This window comes from Peromyscus maniculatus, chromosome 8, assembly GCF_049852395.1.
Source record: "Peromyscus maniculatus bairdii isolate BWxNUB_F1_BW_parent chromosome 8, HU_Pman_BW_mat_3.1, whole genome shotgun sequence".
Taxonomy (NCBI): domain Eukaryota; kingdom Metazoa; phylum Chordata; class Mammalia; order Rodentia; family Cricetidae; genus Peromyscus; species Peromyscus maniculatus.
In genome coordinates, this window is record NC_134859.1 from 84469011 (window position 1) to 84480376 (window position 11366).

The following is an 11366-nucleotide window of genomic DNA, read 5'->3' on the forward strand; positions in this document are numbered from 1 at the left end:
GAGATGGCACAGTGGTTAAAAACATCTGGTGCTCTTCCAGAGGACCCAGGTTGGAGTGCAGGACCCCAGTGGCCACTCACAGCCATCTGCACTCAGATATATATAGTCAAACTACCTAGACCTATAAAAAGGTTAAAATAAAGTAAAATCTTAAAAATAAAACAAAACAGAAAAAGATTGAAGCAAGAGAGAATCCTTGGGCCAAGGCACCTGCAGTCTGATGGAGGAGACACAGCCCTTCCCTTCAGGAGCACCAGTCTGTGGGGGGAGATGCAGGTCAGACTCTGAGGAAACCCAGTATTTAGCGTGTAGGATAGTCCAGTCTGATGGGAGAGACAAGGCCCTTGTTCTCAGCTGAGGGAGTCTTTGGGGTTCCATCCTGGTGGGGCGACACCTAACAGCACCATGGGACCTGTCAGATCTAGTCTCATGATGTTCCCATTGAGGAGACGGCCCACCATGGAGGAGTGGTGGATCCCGTCATGAGGTTCTGATGAGCTGCGGGCTAGCCCTCTGGGAGGCGGCTGGCTGACCCCTCCTCCTGTTTGCAGACCCCTGTTGATGACAAGGAGCCGCAGTCAGTGCCCAACATCGAATACCTCCTGCCCAACATTGGCAGGACAGTGCCCCCCAGTGATCCAGGCTCAGGTGAGTGCAGGAACCTGAGAGGGGAGAGATGGGGTGGTTCTGCCTTCCAGGGGGTCCCAGATATCTGGCCAGACGTTCATCTTCCCTGCCCCCCCACAGGGTCCCGGCCTGGCAGCACCCCAAGATGAGCCATAGTGGGCTTTCCCCTCTCTGGGAAAATCCCGCTGTGTGTTCAGCATCCCCAGGCCCGGGCGGGGCTGTGTTTGGCCGTCTTCACTGGCCTCTCTCCTGAGTCTTCATTTTCACAGCTGGCGGCGTTCTTCTGGGTGCATTCCTCTTTTTTAATTTCTCTTCCTTCTCTCCTTGCACCCTGTCCCTCCTCTTCTTCTCCCCTCAATCTCCTCCCACCACCTCCGTCCCCCCCTCCCTCTTCTTCTCCTGCCCTCCTCCTCCAGCGGACCTGTTGGAGATTTAAAGGGTATAGTGCGGTGTCGCGGCCTCGGTCACTAACAGTGGCGGGTGATTATAAGAAGGCTGGGCAGGCGTGAGTGGTAGACATGTCCCCAGCAGTGAGGACCCCAGCCGGACATAGCAGTTGGCAGTGCCGGTCCACAGCGGGCCGTGGCTCCACCCTGCTTCCTCCTATCCCTGTGTTCCCTTCTTGGGAGGAAGCCAGACCTCTTGCCCCGCCACCAGCTGGCTCCCCTTCCCAGCCCCCAGCTCCGTGGCCTTCCCTGTGCAGAGCAAACACTTCCGGTTGACCAAGATGAGCAAAACTTGTCCGGGGACCCAGCCTCTGCTGGGACCAGCGATACCACCCCTAGAAGCCATTCTAAAATGACAACTCCTATCTCAGGTCAGGCCCTGGACACTCATCCTGGAACTCCTGGTCCAGAGGAAGGATGGCTTCTGCGCTCAGAGGCAAATGAATAGCCCCCTTTCTTCTCGGTCCCAGACACTAGCTCATGTCTGGCTACACTGCCCTGGCAAGTCCAGTTCTTGTCCCAGAGAGAGGGCCCCACAGCAGCCCTGGTTATGACATTGGGACCGGGAGTGGGGTGGTAGACGAGCCCCCGTCTCTTCTAATCACCCGCTGCGGCCTGCCCCATGTGTGTCAAAGTGTGGTCAGCCATCTTGCTCTTCTCACCGTTTGCAGGGGGAGGGGGCTGGGGAGGGGCCGCTAACCTGCCTGCCAGAGAGTGTGGATTAACTGCACCTGCTCGCAATGCCGGATTTTGTTATCTGGTTCCTTCTCCATCCTGGAGACACCAAGGAGTGGGACTCCAGTCCCCCTGATGTACCGGTTTTGACTGGCTTTAAAAGGGACCTTGCCCCTTAGGGGCAGGTAGATGTTGGCTCTGTCATCAGTCCACTGTCCCCCGTGTCTTTCCCACCTCATTTCTGCTCCTTCACTCGATCACTTGGTGCGGGTCCCTCTTCCTTCTCATGTGGTGGGAGTGGGGCACACACCTCTTTCTGCACTGTGTGGTCTCCATGGTCTTCAGAGTATCTGTGATGTGCTGTGTCGCACCATTGTGATTTCTGTGGACTGCATCCGATACTGGCATTTTCTCTCCAGTGCTTCAGAGTGACGGGGCAGGGGGGGAGGGGAGCCAGGCCCAAAGAAAAGCCCCCTTTGTCCTTAACCCTGGGCAAGTGAAGACTCAGTGGCCCACAGCCTGATGTCACTTCCTGCCTCTAAAGGAAGTGGTGGCTGACATCATCTTCTGCTCTGGGCCATCCCACAGAAAATGCCAGCAGAACCAATGGGACTCCTAGGGCCTGGGAGAACACCTTCACCTCTGACCTTGGAGGCGAGGAAAATGTGTTACTATGACCCGCACTTGTCCTTCCTGGTCTGACATTCGGTTTCCTTTCTTTTACCGACAGATTCCACCACCTGTAGTTCAGCCAAGTCCAAGGTTAGTGCCGAGACTCCTTAAATGTGTTCTGCCTGGACAAGTGGCCCACTTTGGTTTTTGGTCAAGAGAATCAGAATGGTAGTTAGACCCAGAGGGAAAGTTGAGGGTCCCGTGGGAAGGAAGGTGGGAAATACTGAGTGTCCAGGGGAAGCTGAGATATTAACCTTGGTGGTGCTTGGAGAGGCATCTGATGTAAAGAAGGGTTGACCTTAGAGTTGGGTGGCTGAGAGGCAGTGTGTCATCAGAATAGGATCTGGAGGCAGGAAATCCTGAGTTTGAGTCCTGGCTTCACCACTCAGATTTAGGATGCTGGGGTAATTCTTTCTGGATTGCAGCTTCCTGCTCTGTAAAATGGAAATAATAGCAAATATGTCTGCTGTGATAAATATGCTTTAAGGTCCCTAGGGGAAGGGAAGCTGAGTATGGTGGCTCATGCCTGTAATTCTAACACTTGGCAGATAGGGGCAGCCTGGGCTACATACTGAGTTCCAGGTTAGCCAGGGATACATAGCAAGATCCTGTCTCAAAACCAAACCAAAAAGGGTGGGGTGTGGCACTGTCTGAGAAGGCTTAACAAAGTAAAAGAAAGAAAACAATAAGATGAGTGAGAAATCAATGAAATTGATTTTTTTTTAAGAAAAATCAATGAAACTACAAGCTGTTTCTGTGGGGAAAAAAAATCAGTAATATTGATAAACTTCTAACCAGACGGACAGAATAAAGAGATGGCACAAATTACAATGCTAAGGATGACATAAGTACATCGACAGACCACACAGACACTGACACAGGACATCAGTGCAGACCACACAGACACACAGTACATCAGTACAGACCACACAGGACATCAGTACAGACCACACAGGACTTCAGTACAGACCACACAGGACATCAGTGCAGACCACACAGACACACAGGACATCAGTACAGACCACACAGGACATCAGTGCAGACCACACAGGACATCAGTACAGACCATACAGACATCAGTGCAGACCACACAGGACATCAGTGCAGACCACACAGGACATCAGTACAGACCACACAGGACATCAGTGCAGACCACACAGGACATCAGTACAGACCACACAGGACATCAGTACAGACCACACAGGACATCAGTGCAGACCACACAGGACATCAGTGCAGACCACATAGGACATCAGTACAGACCACACAGACATCAGTGCAGACCACACAGGACATCAGTACAGACCACACAGACATCAGTGCAGACCACACAGGACATCAGTGCAGACCACACAGGACATCAGTACAGACCACACAGACATCAGTGCAGACCACACAGGACATCAGTGCAGACCACACAGGACATCAGTACAGACCACACAGACATCAGTGCAGACCACAAAGGACATCAGTACAGACCACACAGACATCAGTGCAGACCACACAGGACATCAGTGCAGACCACACAGGACATCAGTACAGACCACACAGACATCAGTGCAGACCACACAGGACATCAGTACAGACCACACAGACATCAGTGCAGACCACACAGGACATCAGTGCAGACCACACAGACACACAGGACATCATTACAGACCACACATAAGTACATCAGTGCAGACCACACAGGACATCAGTACAGACCACACAGACATCAGTACAGACCACACAGGACATCAGTGCAGACCACACAGACACACAGGACATCAGTACAGACCACACAGGACATCAGTGCAGACCACACAGGACATCAGTACAGACCACACAGGACATCAGTACAGACCACACAGGACATCAGTGCAGACCACACAGGACATCAGTACAAACCACACAGGACATCAGTACAGACCACACAGACACTCAGAGAATACTATAAGCAACTCTGTGCCCATAAACTCAGTGACTTAAAAGAAATAGACCTATTCTTAGAAGAATTCAAACTACCAAAAGTTGCATAAGAAATAACCTAAATAGTCCTGCATTTAATTGTAAAAAAAAAAAAAAAAACAAAGTGTAAAAAAACCCCAAAACCTTCCAACAGAGAAAATGCCAGGTCCAAATGGCTCTAGTGGTAAATTTTACCAAATATTTTAAGTGGAAAATGTTTTGGTTTTTTTTGTTGTTGTTATTTTTTAATTACATTTATTTATTGTGTGTGTCTGTGCACACTTAAGCATTGCAGTGTATATGCCATGGTGTGTGTATGGAGGTCAGAGGGCAACTTTTTCACTATGTGGGTCCTGTAGGATTGATCTCAGGTCCTCAGGCTTGGTGGCAAATTCCTTTACCTGCCAAATCATTCATTCATTCATTCATTCATTCATTCATTCATTCATTCATTTTTGAGACAGGGTCTCTCTATGTAGTCCAAATTCCTGCTTTTTTCCTGAGTACTGGGATTACAAGTGTATGCCATCACACCTGGCTTATTTTTTTTAATTTTAAATAAGTAATCTATTTATCCAATTTTATAGACTCTTAGTTATAAAATAGTTGTTTTAGTCACTGTTCTATCACTGTGAAAAGACACCATGACTAAGGCAGCTATTATAAGAGAAAGCGTTTCACTGGGGGCTGTTTACAGTTTCAGAGGTTTAGTTCATTATCATCATGGCAGGAAGCATGGTGGCCTGCAGGCAGACACTGGATCAGCAGCTGAGAATTACATCCTGATCCACAGGCAGAAAGAGAAATCAGGGCTTGGCATGGGCTTTGGAAACCCACCCCCAGTGACACACTTGCTCTAACAAGGCCACACCTCCTAATCCTTTCAAATAGCGCCACTTCCTGCTGACTCAGCATTCAAATATGCATGAACCGATGGGGCCATTCTTATTCAAACCACCACAGTAATATAAATTAAAAGTCAACGGTGATGCACACCTTCAATTCCAGCACCCAGGAGGCAGAGGCAGATGGATCTCTATGAGTTTAAGGCCAGCCTTGTCTACAAAGGGAGTTCCAGGACAGCCAAGGCTGTTACACAGTGAACACAGTGAAACCCTGAAACCTTATCTCAAAAAACCAAAAAAAACCCAGAAGTCTCCTATTTCACAGTGACGTCTTAGTCAATAGTGGGCCACGTAATACAAAAGTGGCTCCATACAGCCTGTGTGTGTAGCAGGCTAACACTGTCGGGTTTATGTAAGTACATACTAGGATGAAATCACTTCACGACGTGTTTCTTAGAGTTCATCCCCACTAGGAGTGACCCACAACTGTATTTGTCTAGTATTTAAATACTTATTTAAAGTGGACATCGGGGCTGGAGGGATGGCTCGGCTGTCCAGCATGGACTACTCTTTCAGAGGACCAGAGTCCAGTTCCTAGCAGTCACGTCTGATGGCGCACAATCATCAGTAACTCCAGCTCGAGGGGATCTGGCACCCTCTTTTGGCCTCCAGGCTCCTGCATGCATGCACGCACATGTAAGTGCACGCACACAGACATGGCACACACACACACACACACACACACACGGGCACACACACGGGCACACACAGACATACACAAAAATAAAAACAAATCTAAATAAATGTTGCTTACATAGAAATAATACCACAGGGGTTGGAGAGAGATGTCTCAGAGATTAGAAGTACTGATTGCTCTTGCAGAGGACCTGACTTTAGTTCCCAGAACCCACATGGCGGCTGGGGTGTAACTCACACATGCCTGTAATTCTGGCCCCAGGACATCTGATGCCCTCTTTGGGCACTGCACTCAATGGTGAACATACAGGCATGCTCTTACATATATTAAATAATTTTATATATATATTAAATAAAAAATAAAATTTAAAAAAGAAACACACACACAAAAACCTATTACCAGTTCTCCAAAATCTCTTCCAGGGGGTCGAAGAGGCAGGACTCCTCAGCTCAGTGTGTAACACTGGCATTCCCCAATATCTAAGAAATATTTGTCAGGAGTCATGCCACAGATCTCAGCTGAACCTCCCATAGCCTCGTTGTACCAAATGCTGAGGATACAAGAAGGAGCTGAGGGGCTGAAGACGCGGCTCAGTGGTTGAGTACTTACTGCTCTTCCAGAGGACCTGAGTTCAGTTCCCAGTCCCCACACATTGATTAGCTCACAACCACTAGTAACTCTGGGTCCCAGGATCTGACACCCTCTTCCGGTCTCCACAGGCCACACATTTTTTTTAAGATCTATCTATCTATCTATCTATCTATCTATCTATCTATCTATCTATCTATCTATCTATTATGTATGCAGTGTTCTGTCTGCATGTTTACCTGCATGCCAGAAGAGAGCGCCAGATGGTTGTGAGCCTCCATGTGGTTGCTGGGAATTGAACTCAGGACCTCTGAAAGAGCAGACAGTGCTCTTAACCTCTGAGCCATCTCTCCAGCCCCACAGGCCACACTTACAGACACAGGCAGGCACACACACACACACACACACACACACACACACACCACAGAACAGACACACACTTCAAGAATTAAAACAGCAGAGCAGTTAGATTCCTATCCAAGCAGGGCTTATCTGGATTCCAGCATTGTACTAATAAGCGAACAACACTAGCTGGTAGGTTATTGGGACACTGTGGGAGCAGAAGCTGGGTGGAATTCAGATCTCTGGGGGATGGGGAGTGGGGAGAATGCATGAACAGACATGAGAAGCCTAACTGAGACGAATTCAGAGCAAAAATGCAAAGCCCTGTGGGTAGAGGGAGGCTTGTATCAGAAGAGGTGGGGCTGAGGTACATACCCCAGCCCCCGACCCCCACCTCCCTCCTGGAGGCAGGAGAAGGTACCCCCAGGGGTAGCAACAGGAAGGAGGAAACATGGCTAGCCTTAGGGCCCCGGTGGTGGGTTGTGAGGGCCTCAGCCGAGTCAAGTCTGAAGTGGGCTGACGAAGCCTCAGAAGGCAACTGCTCTGCCTAGCTAGCTCAGTGCCAGATAGGGACGTCCTCTGTAAGAGGCCCTGGACAGAAGTCCTCCTCATTATCCCCCGTGACCACACCTGTCCACAGTCGACATGACACCTCCCCAGGTTCTGGGCCTCCTTAATCCCTGCGTTAGGCTGGTGGCTCCTCTGGAGGCCCCTGCTTAGCCACAGAGCCTTGAACATCCACAGCGTGCTTTTCAGAAAGTATCCGTATAGACTGACTTGGACATCCAAGACTCTAGTGAGTTCCTCAGTCACTAGTGTGTGAGTTCACATTTGCAGCCACCCACTCACACCAACTCCATGCCATCTTTACTAGACCTCTGAGTTCTGTTCCATCCTCACTTATAGATAGGCAAGGCAAGCTTGGGCATGTTCTCGGTCATCAAGGGGATCTGCAGATGTCCTCTTTCCTTGCTGAATGCCCTGGGGGACCCAGTTTTGATCTCTACTTCAGCTCACAACTCACTGTAACTCCAGATCCAGGGGATCCAATGCTTTCTTCTGTCCTCCACAACAAGAGGCATGGATGGTGCACATACATTCACACACGCAAACACATAAAAGAAATCTTTTTAAAAAAAATTAAGAAAAAGAATCTGGAAAGACCCATATTGTAGGGCTAACAAACACCTACAGGTCCAGCTCCAGGAGGCTTCTGTGCTTGTGACCTCCTAAGGCACCTGAGCTCAGCTGCGCGCGCGCGCGCGCGCACACACACACACACACACACACACACACACACACACAAATAACTAAAAATAAATAAATCTGAAAAAAAAGGAAAAGACGAAAGAAAGAAGGAACTCAAGAGTTGGAAGCTGGTCGTGGTGGCACACGCCTTTAATCCCAGCACTGGAGAGGCAGAGGCATGCAGATCTCTTGAGTTCAAAGCCAGCCAGGTCTACAGAGTGAGGTCAGCCAGAGCTACATAGAAGCCATTGAATTGATCTAGGGTTGGAGACTGGCGGGTGAAATGGCAGAAGTGACCAGGGTGGTGCCCTGGAAAGGAAGGATCTCAGGTGGGGTGAGTGGAGAGTGAGAAGGATAGATGCTTGTAGCCAAGGAAAGACCAGCTGAGGAGTAGTGTGCTCGAAGCATTAGCATTTACAGTGGGGCATCCCATAACCAGACACACTGACAAGGAGTGTCTGAAGAGTGTATCTGGAAGTGGCTGGAGAGGACCCTCCCCAGCTCCCGGATCAGAGAGGATACTGACTTACGGAGAGCAGGCGGTGGTGATCCTTGGTTGATGGTGACGCTCCAGCAGGCACGGAGTGGGCGGCAAACTTCTCGCCTACTGGTGTGGGGACTGGCTTGTTTTGGACATGGTAATTGGATGCCATGTGGGGAGTAGGACTGTGCAAGGTGATGCAGGTGATGAGTCCCTCCTTGCCCTCATTGCCTCCTGCCACAGGGTTCGTGGGTCCCCAAGAAAGAGCCTTACGCCCGGGAGATGCTGGCGATCTCCTTCATCTCTGCGGTCAACCGCAAACGGAAAAAGCGGCGGGAGGCGCGGGGCCTGGGCAGCAGCACCGATGATGACTCCGAGCAGGAGGCACACAAGGCTGCGGCGGCAGGGACGCAGGAGCCACCCGAGGAGCAGCTGCCCGGCCCCGCAGCCGAGGAGGCCCCCGGTCGCCTCAGCCCCCCGACGGCACCCGACGAGCGGCCTGCGGCGGACACGCGCTCCATCGTCTCGGGCTACTCCACCCTGTCCACCATGGACCGCAGCGTGTGCTCGGGCACCGGCGGGCGGCGCGCGGGCGCCGGCGACGAGGCGGACGACGAGCGCAGCGAGCTGAGCCACGTGGAGACGGACACGGAGGGCGGCGCGGGCCCCGGGGGGCGCCTGGCGCGCCGGCCGTCCTTCAGCTCACACCATCTTATGCCGTGCGACACGCTGGCGCGCCGTCGCCTGTCTCGCAGCCGCGCGGATGGAGAGAGTCCGGGCGCGGGCACGGCCCGGGCGGGTCCCCGCGGTCCCGAGCCCCCAGGCTCGGCGTCGTCCAGCAGCCAGGAGTCGCTTCGGCCCCCGGCGGCCGCCCCGGCGCTCGGATCACGACCGTCGCGCGTGGAAGCCCTGCGGCTGCGTCTCCGCGGCACCGCCGACGACATGCTGGCGGTGCGGCTCCGGCGCCCGCTGTCGCCCGAGACCCGGCGGCGCCGGAGCAGCTGGCGCCGCCACACGGTGGTGGTGCAGAGCCCGCTGACCGACCTCAACTTCAACGAGTGGAAGGAGCTGGGCGGAGGGGGCGCCCCGGAGCCCGCGGGCGCTCGACCGCACAGTGACAACAAGGACTCTGGCCTCAGCAGCCTGGAGTCCACCAAGGCACGGGCTTCATCCGCCGCCTCGCTGCCATCGGGGGACCTAGGGAACCTACAGGGCCTGCCCCCGCGCCGCTCGGCCGCCGCCCGCCTCCACCAGTGTCTGTGACACCCTGTCCGGTGGTCGGGTGGGGAGGAAGAGCGGGGCTGGTGCCGCGGGCTGGAGTTTGGTGGGATGGGCAGAGGAGAATCGAAGAGGGAGTCTTCAGAAGAGGGAAGGGGCTGCTGGGATTCGTGTCCCTTGGATAAAGGACTGAGTGGCCCTTTTCTGTGAGTCCACTTAGGGACCCTTGTTGACAGTGGAGCGTGGGTGGACCGCCCACTCTCCATACTGAAGGAAAGATGGAGCCGGGTTTTTGTGTCTGTCCTCTGCCCTCCTCTCCCCCCCCCATTAGCTCCTAGCCAAGGAGAGGAGGATGAATGTCTGGGGAGCGGATGTGTAGGGTTGGGTGTCCATGGGAGAGGGGGCTTGTGTGTGTGAGTGTGTGTAGTCACTGTGCAAAGGTGTTTCCAGTAGCAACTTCTGCCCCAACCCGTTCATTTCCCCACCTGTCCCGAAGCCAGGACCTTTGGTGGGCACCTCATCCCCAAGCTTGTCAGAGCCCGAGACTGGGTTGAGGCCCCTCCAGAGGCAAGACTGAACCCCGCCACTACCAAGTCACTCCTCACACCCTTTGCCAACCTCTGAAGTCACCCCTCTAAGCTCTTTGACCTGTGGACCTGCCTGCTCCCCAGTCTCTGGAGTGTCCAGGACCCCCTGCAGCTGGCTGGCACCTTCCTCCATTTCACCCTCTTTCCACAGCTTAGCAGGAGACTCACCTTCTCCCTTCAAGGGAACAGTCAGGAAGAACACATTGATTTAGAGGGTCCCAGCTGGGCTGTTCTTGCAGGGTGGGTGGGACCCAGCCCCCCTTCCCCCACATTGTAAATAAACCCTGGAGCACTGTCCTAACCCCCCCCCCACATTCCAGGGAAGCCCGGTGGGGTTGCCAGCCTGCCCCCCCCCCCCCCCCCCCGTCTGTCGGTCTCCTTGGTTTCTGCAAGGATTTGCTGTAAAGTCTCTTCCCCCTCTCCCTTACTGTAAATATTGTCTCTAATGTGTAACATATTATAAAGAATTTATAAGGATTTTTAAAGATGTTTTGCTCATTTTAAAAAGTGTTGTAACAGTGTTGGATAAAGCCCCTACGTCTGCATGGCTCCTCCCACTGTGTCCATGACACACCACCTCTCTAGGCGATAACTAAGATTCCTGCTTCTGAAAGTCCTGTCTTAAAAGTACAGTCTATATCTTGGAAATAAATGGCCTTTCTCAGGCTTGAACCAGCGTCTCGCTTGTTGATGGGGAGAGGGACATGGCAGCGTTGGCATGGACATGGTGAGATCCATGTCCTTGTGAGGAGGGTAGCGGGGCTGAGTGGCAGGGTAGAGGAAATCTCTTCTCTGGTGGCTTGTTGTGTCCTGGGAGACTGGTATGAGACAGGCACACAGAGTGGGTGGTGTGCTGTCCCCACACTTCCATCCCAACATCAGCAAGAGGCCCCCAGGCGCCCATTTTGCAATACCTGCAGAGGCTCCTTGTTTCTCAAGCCTTCAGAGTGGCCTCAGATACTACCCCACAGCCAGGAGACTTAGCCAGCT

At 52.6% G+C, this 11366-nt stretch overlaps 1 protein-coding gene across 7 annotated transcripts in view; it reads left to right on the plus strand.

Moving 5' to 3' along the window:
• Window positions 1-11048, plus strand: part of Arhgap23 (Rho GTPase activating protein 23) — a 102346-nt gene extending 91298 nt beyond the window's left edge. For 6 of the 7 annotated variants that reach the window (XM_076543265.1, XM_076543264.1, XM_016008876.3 and 3 more), the window contains 3 exons: window positions 552-648; window positions 2479-2510; window positions 8815-11048. In XM_076543265.1, coding sequence (XP_076399380.1) covers window positions 552-648; window positions 2479-2510; window positions 8815-9834 — 1149 coding nt within the window. In that variant the 3' untranslated portion in view covers window positions 9835-11048. Of the gene's footprint in view, window positions 1-551; window positions 649-1043; window positions 1067-2478; window positions 2511-8814 lie in introns of all 7 variants that reach the window. The other variant, XM_076543268.1, reaches the window with a different exon arrangement.
• Window positions 11049-11366: the final 318 nt, after the last annotated feature.